This window comes from Protopterus annectens, chromosome 1.part0 (assembly GCF_019279795.1).
Source record: "Protopterus annectens isolate FY-2018-M chromosome 1.part0, PAN1.0, whole genome shotgun sequence".
In the NCBI taxonomy this organism is placed as follows: Eukaryota; Metazoa; Chordata; order Ceratodontiformes; family Protopteridae; genus Protopterus; species Protopterus annectens.
The window spans coordinates 167,281,166-167,295,018 of NC_056725.1; the positions used below are offsets into that span (position 1 = coordinate 167,281,166).

General features: G+C 43.7%; 1 protein-coding gene across 2 annotated transcripts in view; it reads right to left on the reverse strand.

The window, feature by feature from the left end:
• Positions 1 to 13,853, reverse strand: part of LOC122788278 (alpha-actinin-4) — a 1,502,973-nt gene that overhangs the window by 245,069 nt on the left and 1,244,051 nt on the right. For both annotated transcript variants that reach the window (XM_044055436.1, XM_044055378.1), the window contains exon 18: positions 4,635 to 4,781. In XM_044055436.1, the coding sequence (XP_043911371.1) occupies positions 4,635 to 4,781 (147 nt within the window). The remainder of the gene's footprint in view (positions 1 to 4,634; positions 4,782 to 13,853) is intronic.

The window sequence follows — 13,853 nt, forward strand, 5'->3', positions numbered from 1 at the left end:
TCCAAGCTTGCTCCCAGGAATACAATCTTTTGACTGGGTACCAGCTGAGATTTCTTTTCATTGATGGTGTACCCCAATGAAGTGATAAGGCATTTACAAATGTCAGATGCTGAAATAGCAATTCCTGACTGTCCGCCTGAATCCGGCAGTCGTCCAAGTATGGGTTAATTTGGATATTTCTCTGCCTGCAGTATGCAATGGCTGGAGCCAGGCACTTGGTGAATACTCTGGGAACAGTAGATAAGCCAAAGGGAAGTGCAGACAACAGATGGTGCATAGAGCCTGCCCTGAAACAGACATTTCCTGCATGACTCCCTTATGGGGATGTGCAGATAAGCTTCTTTTAAGTCTAGAGTGACTAACCAGGCATCCTTGGCTAGCCTAGGGAGAAGCTGTTGCAGGGTAAGCATCTTGAATTTTGTGACCACCAGAAAGGTTTTGAGAATGGAAAGATTCAGGATTGGGCACCAAGAGCCCTGTTTTCTGGTCACCAGGAAAAGTCTCGAGTAGAAACCCTGACCCTTTTATTCTACTGAATAGCTCGGATATTGAGCAGGGAAAGTACTTGCTTTTGAGCCTCTGCCCACTGGTTTGGAGGAAGGTCTGGAAACCCGCTTTGGGTTGACAGTGACTGACAATGCTGAGGACCCATCAGTTCTGAGTAGACATCCAATTTCTTGCATGAAGGGCAAGTTTTCCTCCGAGGGGCACAAGCAGTTGGGCAGGGCTGGGAAGGAGATCTGAGAAGTCATTGTGAACTTTTTCCATGGGGGGGTGGCTTACCACTTTGTTTTTGGGGTGGGGGCACTCCATTGTTTAGATTTCTGCATACCCAGAGACTGTAGTCTTAGTGGCCTGTTTCCCCTGGGTCTTGTCCGGGAAGGGCAGGAAAGGACCAGTGTTTTGAAGGGCAATGTCTACTGAATTTAGGTGGTTGCACTTGTAAGAATTCTTTCACAGTTTGCACAGTTTTAGCTTTTCCTTCCATCTTTTTAAGAACTTCTGCTTTGGTGCCAAACAGTTCTTATTTAAAAGTGCGTTTAGTAATTGGATTTGACATGATCTGGCAAGATTTGCTCCTTCAGCCAAGCAGGTCTTCTCAGTACAGAACCAGTGGCTGCAGCCCTGCAAGATGCTTCTAGGGCATCAAAGCCACACTGCAAAGTATGCTTACTAACTTGGTTTGCAGAATGCATTAGCTCTTGTAAACCTAGATTTTCTGCACAACCTAGAAATACCATTTTTTGTTTAATTAGCTCCACAATATGCTGCTGGTACTTTAACATGTGAAACTGGCAATTCAATGCCCCGATAGCAAGAGTTGGAGATATATACCTTCTTACCCCATCTGTCTAAAGCTCTGGAATCCCTGTCCGAAGGTGTAGGATTTTTGGCTGTAGTAGCCTTAATACCTTTACGTCCCCAGGAAATGATCTCTAGATCAGCAGTAGGATTCTTGCAAAGAAACTTGTGGGAATCGGGTACTCTGTAGTACCCCCCATCAGGTTTCCCAAGGGTCGGGGGATAATGCATCTAAATAAGACTGGACTCCATAAAAACATCTACAACATCCAGGACAGGGGGTATAGCTAGAGGCCTGTGCTGAGGCAACTCTAAAAATTCTGAGTCTCTTATAGGATTGAGGGTTGTCTTTGCATTCCCAGTGGAAATGCTCTCAAAGTATGCAAGATTTCATCAAAAGAAAATTCCTCTGGAGGGGAGGCAGAGGGAATGGATTCCTCTGCATCTGAATCCTCATAGGCTGGTAAGGGCATGTCCTGATAATCAGAAGGGTCAGAGTCATCGGATTCCTGGTCTATAGAGTCAGAAGGAAACAATTCCTTGTCTTTTAGCAGGGGAAGACTGGCTTCCCCTCATCTTCTTCTTTTGGCTGTTTCCGTTAGGGGTTGCCACAGCGGATCATCAGTTTCCATTTCTTCCTGTCCTCTGCATCATTGTCTTTCACACCAACCGCCTGCATGTTCTCTCTCACCACATCCATAAACCTTATCTTAGGCCTTCCTCTTCTTTTCCTCTTAACTGGCAGCTCCATCCTTAGCATCCTTTTCCCAATATACCCAGCATCCCTCCTCAGCACATGTCCAAACCAATGTAATCTCACCTCTCTTGCTTTGTCTCCAAACTGTCCAACCTGAGCTGACCCTCTAATATACTGATTCCTAATCCTGTCCATTCTAGTCACACCCAGTGCAAATCTTAACATCTTTAACTCAGCCACATCCAGCTCTGACTCCTGGCTTTTCGTCAGTGCCACATCCAGCTCTGACTCCTGTCTTTTTTGTCAATGCTACAGTCTCCAACCCATATAACATAGCTGGTCTCACTACCCCCTTGTAGACCTTCCCTTTCTCTTATTGGTACCAGTCTGTCACAAATCACTCCTGACACTCTTCTCCACCCATTCCACCCTGTCTGTACTCTCTTCTTCACCTCTCTTCCACACTCACCATTACTCTGAACTGTTGGATCCCAAGTACTTAAACTCATCCACCTTTACCAACTCTACTCCCTGCATCCTCACCATTCCTCTACCCTCCCTCTCATTTACACACATATATTCTGTTTTAGCCCTGCTGACCTTCATTCCTCTCCTCTCTAAAGCATATCTCCACTTCTCCAGGGTCTTCTCAACCTGGTCCCTACTCTCACTACGTATCACAATGTCATCTGCAAACATCAGTCCACAGGGCCTCCTGTCTAATCTCATCTGTCAACCTGTCCATCACCACTGCAAATAAAGGGCTCAGAGCTGATCCTTGATGTAATACCATCTCCACCTTAAACTTATGTCACTCCCACCGCAGTCCTCACCAATGTCACACTACCCTTGTACATATCCTGTACCACACTTACAAACTTCTCTGCCACTCCCGACTTCCTCATACAATACCACAACTTCTCTCTAGGCACCCTGTCATATGCTTTCTCTAAGTCCACAAAGACAATGCAACTCCTTCTGACCTTCTCTGTATTTCTCCAACACTCTCAGCAAATATTGCATCTGTAGTGCTCTTTTCTGGCATGAAACCATACTGCTGAAAACTAATCATCACCTCCCTTCTTAACCTAGCTTCCACTACTCTTTCCCATAACTTCAAGCAGTGACTGATCAATTTTATCCCTCTGCAGTTACTGCAGCTCTGCACATCACCCTTATTCTTAAAGATAGGTACCAAAACACTTTCTCCACTCCTCAGGCATCCTCTGACTTTCCAAAATTTCATTAAACAATCTGGTTAAAAATTCCACTGCCATTTCTCTTAAGCACCTCCATGCTTCCACTGGTATGTCATCTGGGCCAACAGCCTTTCCATTCTTCATCCTCTTCATAGCTGTCCTTACTTCCTCCTTGCTAATATGCTTCACTTCCTGATTCACTATCCCCACATCATCCAACCTTCTCTCTCATTCTCCTCATTCATCAGCCCTTCAAAATACTCTTTCCATTTACTCAACACACTCTCCTCACTTGTGAGTGGCTTCCCCTAATTAGCGTAACGTCTTCATTTATTCTAAGCATTTGTTTTTGTGGCATGGGAGCTTGAGCATGCACTTTGCTCGGTTTTCTAGGTGTAGTGCATACCCTGGGCCTAAGAAATGCACTAGTTTTGGCTAAAAAAGTCGGTTTGATTTAAACATCAGTAGGACGGAATATACCCTCACAAGCCAGTGCTTACACAGCGGCTCCAGACCCATCCAAGGTAGAGACATCCGCAGGTTCTATAGTCGAAGCATCTCGTGGCATACCGGACTCGGAATGGATCTCAGCAGAGGCCTGCAAATCCACAGAAGCAGGTATCAGGGTCTGCAAAAGTGCCTGAGTACCGGCGGACTGGCGACTAGCTTAACAGAAGTGTCGTCGGCAGTTTTGGACCTACGCGGTCTATCTTTGCGTTCTTTCAGATGATCGCTAGTCGGATGGCTTATCGTAGCCATTTCAGAATATGGAATACGGAGAACGAGAGCGAAAGAATTTAGCGACAAAGATAGCCAGACGACGAATAGTTTGGGTGTTAAACAAGGCAGAAAAAACAGCGAGGGATGTTGTGGTCTGGGCCTAAACAGGTGATGCAGTAAGAATGAAAATCTCAGAGGTATTTGCTTTCCACAGAAGACAATTGTTAACTTTTTCTGACATCGGTTAGAGCAAGAAAAAAGGATCCCCAACGGGGTACTTAGCTTTAGAAGACTTCAGGATTATCAACTCGAAAACAAAAATTTCAGGTAGCGGCTGACTGGCATTTGCGAACTGCTTCTGGTTCCTCCTTGGCAAGAAAGACTGATGTAATGCGACGGCCACCTGTTTTATACCCCTGACGACCTGACGTCATGGAAGAAGCGACCGCATCAGACGCAGAAATACTAAGATTCTGGTATTCGGGCTGACTGAGGGCTAACTGCAGGCAGATAACCCAAGTGTGATGACTGCAACAGTGAAACACGAAGAACATCTTCAAACTCCTTACTCTGCTATTAAAAGTTTTTGAACTGCAACACTTCTGCAACTGGTCCATCTTGCACAAAAAGTTAAGTAGACTGCATCAAAACAGTACTTGTCTGGTTATAAATCTCAATATACAAATTTCAAGCATAGAGAAACAGGATGAACTTACCTTATCAAAGTGATTAAATGATGTCCGGAACTCATGCAGCTGCTCTTGGCTAATACCCTTGGCATCACGAGTGAGAATCTGGTTCTCTATTTCATTAATTGTTCTGGCAATTGTGGTGTGTAGTTGTTCCCAGCCAACACGGATGTGCTAAGAAGACAGAAAATATTTCTGAAAAAAGGGTATGTATTAACACATCAAATGATACATATAATTTTATAATATAAACTGCAATAATGACAAGCAATATTTATGTAAAGCGAAGAATCAAAAGACTTTGACATTTGGGAGAAAATCCCTCTAATCTGTACACTGTGCAGTTAACATTGCCCCTTAAAGGCTCATACAATTCAAAAATTGAGCTACTTCAGGTAGCCCAGCTACTGTCAAACAACTTTTCAAACACCTTGGAATGATCTCCATTTTATATAACTGTCAGATCCCATCTACAGCTTGCAAATGGGAGTGTTTTAAATGATTAAATCAGCTAGAACTTTAGATTTTCTTTTAACTGCTCTTTTTTCACACCTGCCTTGGAAATTTAGGCTTAAAATTTAACTGGCACCATTCTGACAAAACTGTGGAGATGGTGTCAAACTTCTAAGATTATGTACAGCAGACATACTCTCACAGGAATACCCATGAACCAAGCAGTAGATTGAAATAATTCAGTCTTGAGGTCTTCTGCAGTTACACACACCCTAATGCAAAGGACAATGCCACTAAGATGCAGCACTTACAACATGAAGGGTAGGAGGGACTGAGCAAGAAAGTTACCCCAAACAAAGATGCAGTAAGATATGCAAAAGACTGGCTACATAACTAGAAGTTGTTTATAGTGCTATGTCCCATATTCTACAAATCCTGCATGACTACCAAAATCACAATGAGACACTGTGAAATAATGGAAGGTAAACCAATAATACAACATAAGCAAAAGTGAAAATGAGAAGAGCTAGTGCAAATATACCACTGAAAGAACTGCACTTTTACGCAGTTTAAAATTTTTAACACAATTACCCCAACTTAAAACATTCTTAAAAAATAAAGTTTTACACTAATTGCTTTAAGTCTTGACTGGCATATAAATAGAAAATAGTAATGCCATCAGCTCCTTCTCCTAATGCTGCAAGATGACAATTTCTGGGGATTTCTAGTACGGTGCTGTCTAGAATGCATTAAGGGGAGTTGTTTCAGAGTGGGTACATAAGACATACTACTTTAAGCTATGCCACATCAAACTACTACTTCTTTTGGCTTTTCCCGGTTAGGGGTCGCCACAGCGGATCATCTGTCCGCTCATGATTGGCAGTGGAGTTTTACAGTGTCGAGTTGCCAGCCCGGCGCCCAACCTTCCACAGAAGGCACACACATGCACACACTCACACCTAGGGCCAATTTAGAGTGTCCAATGCCACATCAAACTAAGCCAGCTAAAAAACCTTGAAGCATAATGCTGCAGGGAAAGACGTCATGGCTAACAGTCCTGGGACAGAGGTTGCTGAATGAATCAAATTACAAAAAAATGTTTTTACAGAAATAAAACAAAAAACAAACATTATGTACTTACCATAAAGATGGATCATTGTTGTCAAAACAAAAAGTTATGTACTCACCATAACGTTCCATGTATGTAGTCCATCTCGCCGATTATTACGTGTGGGTTCGGAGCTGATCCTCTGCTCCGACTCGGCCGATTTTAGAAAGCCTGAAAACTTCTGATTGGCTCGTGGCTAGGAAATATCCCATGGTGCATGAGCACACTCCCCAGATCTTGTTTGCTGCTAGTCTATACAAGGAGAAAAAGTAGAAAGGAGAACATAGGTTCAGAAGAATAAACCCTAATAAGTGTCCTTTATGACAGAAACCACCATAGAAAACTGTTTGCAGATCCTCCGGGAAGGGGGCTGGTGGGTGGGTTTGTAATAATGTTTGGTGAGATGGACTACAAACATGGAACGTTATGGTGAGTAGATAACTTCTTTATGTTATGTAGTCCTATCTCGCCTCCATTATTACGTGTGGGACAGCATCCCTAGCATCTTGTATGGGTGACTCGCTGGAAAATACTACTGAGCACAGTGGAACCAAATGAGGCCCTACCCCTGGAAGTTAGGTCCAATTTATAATGGGAAATGAAGGCATGAGGGGTAGCTCATGATGCTGCTGCACATATATTATCAATAGGAGTCCTGGCTTGGAAGGCAGCAGAAGTAGAAAATGATCTGGTAGAATGTGCTTTGACTTTAAGGGGTAACTCTCTTCCCTCAGAAGTATAAATAAAAGAGATACAGTTAGAGATCCAGTTTGATAGTGTGACCTTAGAAACTGGCAAGCCCATTCTTGTTTCAGAAAGGAAACAAATAGCTGGTCTGATTTTCTAAATCCTTTAGTTCTGTGGATGTAGAAATGCAATTGCCTATGCACATCCAATTGGTGAAATCTATACTCTACTTTATTGGTGTGATTGGAGAAGAATACTGGCAATTCGATAGTTTGATTCAAGTGAAAATGGGAGCAGACCTTGGGGATAAAGGAAGGATTCATCCTGAGAGAGACCCTATCTTTGTGAAAAATTAAGTATGGTGGTTTAACTGATAGGGCTTGCAGTTCGGAAACTCGTCTGGCTGAAGTTATCGCCACCAGAAAAAGTCTTCCACAACAGAAATTTTAATTGACAGCTATGGGCTGGTTCAAAAGGTGGCAAAGTAAGTTCAGAAAGGACTAGATTTAGATCCCAGGGAGGAATGGGATCTTGAATAGGCGGTCTTATCATAGAACCTTTGAGAAAGGTCTTGTAAAGTTTGTGGGACATAAGGGTAGAATCATTAATTCCCACATGAAAATCAGATATTGCTTCTAGCTGAACTCTTGAGTATAGCAGCTGCTGATCCCTGGTGAAAAAGTTCTGATAGGAACTCAGACAATAGGAATGGGAGCTGTAAATGGATTAACCTGTTATCTTGTCCATATGGAAAATCTCTTCCATTTACTGATATACAATTTTCTAGTCGAGGGCTTATGAGAAGAGGTAATGATATGGGTTACAGCTGGAGACAGATCGTGAAGCCTGACTAATGATGGAACTGGAGCAGCCATGTGGTCAATTTGAGTGTGTGGAGACAGAGATGAAGAGAACCTGACATGTGTCAAGAGGTGTATATTCACTGTTGCAGTCATGACATTTGAGTAATCTGCTGGCAGGTTGCCCTCAGTCGACCTGATTAACAAAGTCTTGGGTCCTGCGTCGGTTGCTGTCCCTTCTTCCATGATGTCAGGTCAGGGGTATAAAACATGCAGCCGATGCAATTACATCAGTTTTTCTTGCACCAGATGTCAGGTGCCCCCCAAATGGGGAGCAAATAAAATAAAAAAAATATATACCTCTAATCCCAAAAGCAAATGCACCAAAAGGGCTTTTAAGCATAGTGAAAGAAAGCAGAGGCATAGCCAGAGTAAAAAAGGGGGCTGGAGGGAGGGTAACCAGGACTGCAACAGTGAATACCCACTTGAACTTCTACATTTATGATAAGTGTACACAACTGTACTATGTTCTTCGTGTTTCACTGTTGCAGTCATTACATTTGGGTAGATTCCTAAAGCTATGGTTGGGTGGAGGAAATTATACATCATTAGGACCAGCTATAAGGCCCTGCAGGACAGCAGTGGCAAAGCCAGCTCTGGATTTAGAGAAAAGTGGTAAATGGCAATGTTTGGTGAACGTACGAACTGAGCTCCAGGTACCACCTTCTAGAATGTCCCTGGTAGGAACACCTCTGAGAAAGGCTGCAGAAGTAGATGCAGCCCTGGTGGAATGGGATCTGATCCCCTGGGGGAGAGTTTTTCCATGGTGCATATAGCAGAAACGAATATAATGGCTTATCCATTTGGAAATGGTTTGCTTTGAAATAGCCTTTCCCTCTGCCCCAGCAGCAAATGCCACAAGCAGGTTCAGATTTTCTTTGAGATTTTGTTCAGGTTAAGTAAAATCTAAGTTGTCTGTGTACATCCAATGAATGCAGAATCCGCTCCCCCTTGTTCTGTGGATTGGGAAAGAAAGTTGGCAAATGAATGGTCTCATTAAAATCTAAGTTGTCTGTGTACATCCAATGAATGCAGAATCCGCTCCCCCTTGTTCTGTGGATTGGGAAAGAAAGTTGGCAAATGAATGGTCTCATTAAGAGCCACACTGGATACCACCTTAGGCATGAAGGATGGATTGGTCCTGAGACACCCCCTGTCCGCATGAAAAATGATGAAATGCTCCACTGTCGTAAGAGCCTGTAAATCGGAAATCCTTCTAGCTGAAGTGACTGCTAAAAGGTAAGCGGTTTTCCAGGAGAGAAATTTTAAGTTTGCAGTAGCAGCTGGCGCGAATGGAGGGAGAGTGAGCTTTTCCAATACAAAATTGAGGTCCCAGGCAGGGGTGGAGCTCTCCTGGGTGGTTTTAAGTTTTTGGCCCCTCTGAGATACTACTTTAGCAGAGGATGAGAGAAGAGGGGAAGTTCTGTGTTGTAATGAGCTGAAATGGCTGGGGCATGGATTTTTATGGAAGAAAATGACAGGCCCTTGCGAAACATCTCATTAAGTATTGTAAAATCTGAAGAATGTTGGGCACTGCTGTGCTTATCCCTCGAGACTGATTCTAGGCACAGAATCTTTTCCATTTGTCAGCATAAGATTTTCTAGCACTAGGCCTTCTCGCTTCCAAAATGACATCCATCACAGGTTTGCTGAGGGATGTTAAGGGGGTATTTAATTGATTAGCTATGCTGCAAGATTCAAAGCTTGGAGCTGCGTGTGCAGAATTTGGTTGTTCTGCTGAGACAGTAAGGAGTCTGAGGCAGGTGCCACAGTGGAAGGTGTGACGCATTGTGCAGGAGTGGGTACCAGTGCTGGAAAAGTCAGTCTGGCGCAATCAAAATCATTTTTGGTTTGTCCTGTTTGGCTTTTAGTAGAACTTTGGAGAGCAGAGGCAGAGGGGGAAAGGCGGAGACTGAAAGGTTTTTCCAGCTGAAGGATAGAGCATCCACTTTCAGGCTTTTTTGAGATGAGTTATTGTGCAAAATTTGTCCAACTGATAGTTGCAGGGTGAGGCAAAAAGATCTATGTCTGGGGCTCCCCCATTTGCATGTCAACATGTTGAAAATCCATGGTTCCAGTTTCCATTTGTGTGGGTCCATGATATTTCTGCTTAGTTCGTCTGCCAGAGTATTCAGCTTGTAGTTGTATTTGATAGGTCAAGTCAGTGTTCCACAATGCCATGGCTAGTCTGCAAAGGGGGTACGAGTGTGTACCCGCCTGCTTATGTACCACATAACTGTGGTGTTGTTTGTCTTTATCATTAATTTTCCTGGATGAAGGTAGTCCTTGAAGGCTGTCAGTGCATACTGTACGGCTAGCATTTCTTTTTGATTGATATGAAGGTGCATTTGATTTGGGTTCCATTTGCCCTGAATGCACTTCCCTGCCAGATGTGCCCCCCAAGCATAGTCTGATGAGTCTTTAGTTAGGGTTTGGGCGGCAGGGGGTGGTGTGAACGACAGTCCCTTGTTTTGGTGGCAGGCCTCTGCCCACCATAGGAACTCTAGTTGCAGGCAAGGAATGATAGGAATCATTGTTTCCAGGCTGCAACAATGCTGACTCCATAGACTTTTTAAGTACCACTGAAGTTTCCTCATATGCAGTCTTGCATATGCAATTAGAAGAATGCAGGAGGCCATGATCCCCAAGGCTTGCAGTATTTGCCTTGCAGAAAGTAGGGTTTTTGTGGCCACCTGTTTGAAGTAAGTCACCACATGAATTTGCTTCTCTGGAACAAGGAAAGCCATCTGGGCAGTTGTATTCAAGCGTGCACCCAGGAATGTAATTTTTTGAGAGGGTACCAGTTGTGATTTCTTTTCGTTTATAGTGTACCCTAGACAAGTTAGAACCCTTTTTACAAACCCCAAATGGTTTAGAAGAGTGCCCTTGTTTTCTACTTGAATTAGACAATTGCCCAGGTATGGATATATCTGAATATTTCTTTGCCTGCAAAATGCAATTACTGGAGCCAGGCACTTTGTAAGGACCCTGGGCTCAGTAAATAAGCCAAAGGGCAGTGCATAGAAAGTACAGTTGTGTACACTTACCAGAAATGTAGATGTTAGAGTGTATTCACTGTTGCAGTCATTACATTTGGGTAATCTGCTGGCAGGTTGCCCTCAGTTGGCCTGAATAACAAAGTCATGGGTCCTGCATCTATTGCAGTCTCCTCTTCCATGACATCAGGGGTATAAAACATGCAGCCGATGCCATTTTATTCAGTTTTTCTTGCCCCAGATGTCAGATACCCCCCAAATGGGGAGCAAAAATATACACACACACACATACATACATGTACATATACACATAAACAGCAATATAAGTAAATGCACTTTTAGCAACAAACTTTACCTACATCTAAAAGCAAATGCACCACAAAGTCTTTAGAATATAGTGAAGGAAAGAGGCTCTAGAAAAGGGGGATGGTGGGTAGGTAACCCGGACTGCAACAGTGAATACACTCCAACATCTACATTTATGGTAAGTGTACACAACTGTACTATGTTCTTTGTGTTTCACTGTTGCAGTCATTGCATTTGGGTAGAATCCCAAAGCTATGGATGGGAGGATGGAACTAAATAGCATTTGGAGCGGCTGTAAGGCCCTGCAGAACTGCAGTGGCAAAGCCTGCCCTGGATTTGGAGAAGAGAAGCAAATGATAATGCTTTGTGAAGGTATGAACATAGCTCCAAGTAGCAGCTTCTAGAATGTCTTTGGTTGGAACTCCTCTGAGAACGGCTGCTGAGGTAGAGGCAAGCCCTGGTGGAATGTGACCTGATCCCCTTGGGCACAGGTTTACCATGGTGCAAGTAGCAGAAACGTATGCAGTGGCTTATCCACTTAGAAATAGTCTGCTTTGATACAGCCTTCCCCCTCTGATCCTGAAGCAAATGCCACCAGTAGTTGCTCAGACTTTTAGAGATTTGGTCCTGTTTAAGTAGAATCTTAGTTGTCTGTGTACATCCAATGAATGCAGAATCTGCTCCCCCTTGTTCTGCGGATTTGGGTAAAATGTTGGCAAGTGAATTGTTTGGTTAAGAGCCACACTGGATACCACCTTGGGCATAAAGGAAGGATTGGTCCTGAGGGACACACTGTCCAGGTAAAATGTAATAAAAGGCTCCACAGCCATGAGAGCCTGTAGTTCTAAAACTAGTGATTGCTAAGAGGAAAGCTGTTCTCCAAGATAAAAATGTTATATCTGCAGTAGCTGCCGATTCAAAAGGAGGCAGGGTGAGTTTTTTCCAGCACAAAACTGAGGTCCCATGCAGGAGTTGGTGATCTTCTGGGAGGTCTTAATTTTTTGGCCCCTCTAAGATACTGTTTAAGCAGAGGATGAGAAAAGAGGGGAGGCTCTGTGTTGTAATGAGCAGAGATGGCAGAGGCATTGATTTTTATTGAAGAAAAAGATAGGCCCTTGTCAAGCTTCTCAGTCAAGTATTGTAAAATCTGAGGGATATTTGGTTTTGCTGTGTCCGTTCCTTGTGCTTGGTTCCAAGCACATAATCTCTTCCATTTATCAGCATAAGATTTTCTAGTACTAGGCCTTCTGGCTTCCAAAATGACATCCATCGCAGATTTACTGAGAGGTGGTGTTTGAATAATTAAATGATCAGCCATGCTGCAAGGTTCAGAGTTTGGAGCAGAGTGTGCAGAATTGATTGTTCTGCTGAGACAGTAGATTAGGTATTTGAGGCAAGTACCAAGGAGGGGGTTGAAACATTCCTTAGAATTGGGTACCAGTGTGCAGGTGAAGCCAGTCCAGAGCAATCCGGATCATTTTTGGTTTTTCCTGTCTGACCTTTAGTAAGACCTTGGAGAAAAGAGACAGAGGGGGAAAGGCATAGACCGATAGGTTTTTCTAATTGAAGGATAGGGCATCCACTTTCCATGTTTGCCTGTGATGAGTCTTTGTGCAGAATTTGCCCAGCTGATAATTTTGGGGAGAGGCAAATAGATCTGTGTCTGGGCTCGCCAAATCTGTGTTACCATGCGGAAGATTTGTGGATCCAGTTTCCACTTGTGCGGGTCCATAAGATTTCTGCTTAGGTCGTCTGCCAGAGTATTTTGTTTTCCTGGCAGGAATTGAGCTTGAAGATGTACTTGGTAAGTCAAAGCTGTGTTCCATAATGCCATGGCTAGTCTGCAAAGGGGGTAGGAATGTGTACCACACAACCGTGGTGTTGCCCGTCTATCAGTAGTTGTCCTGGATGAAGTAAGTCCTTGAAGGCTGTCAGAGCATTCTGAACAGCTAGCATCTCTTTCTGCTTGATATGCAGATGCATTTGTTTTGGACTCCATATGCCCTGAATGCATCTCCCCCCACCAGGTGGGCCCCCCAAGCATAGTATGATGTGTCTGCAGTTAGGGTGGGCAGGGGGAAGAGTGAATGACAGTCCCTTGTTTTGATGACATGTCTCTGCCCACCAAATAAATTCCTGTTGTAGGCAGGGAATGAGAGGAATCATTGTTTCCAGACTGTGAATGTTGACTCCATAAACTTTTTAGGTACCATTGAAGTTTCTTCATATACAGTCTTGCACATGGAATTAGTAGAATGCAGGATGCCATGAACCCCCAAAGCCTGCAGAATTTGTCTTGCAGATACCAGAGTCTTTGTTGCCATCTGTTTGAAGTATGTTGTCAGTTGCCTTTGTTTGTCTGGCATAAGGTAAGCCATCTGGGCAGTTGTATTCAAGCTTGCACCCAGGAATGTAATTATTTGAGAGGCTACCAGTTGGGATTTCTATTAGTTTGTGTACCCTAGGCATGTTAGAAGCCTTTTTACAAATGCCAGATGTTGAAGAATGCCCTTGTTCTCTGCTTGAATTAGACAGTCGTCCAGGTAAGGACAAATTTGTATGCCTCTGCCTGCAAAATGCAATTACTGGTGCCAGGCACTTTGTAAAGACCCTGGGCGCAGTAGATAAGCCAAAGGGCAGTGCAGAGAAAGTACAGTTTTGTACCTACCATAAATGTAGATGTCCGAGAGGTATGCATCTGCAGTCCTAACAAATGGGTTGTCCTGCCTCAGGCAGCCCTTCGGTCGGCCAGATTCCAAAGTCTGGGTCTGGCCTCGGCTGATGTCGCACTTCAGCCGACGTCCTAGCTGCTGTCAATTGGGTATAAAGGCATCAG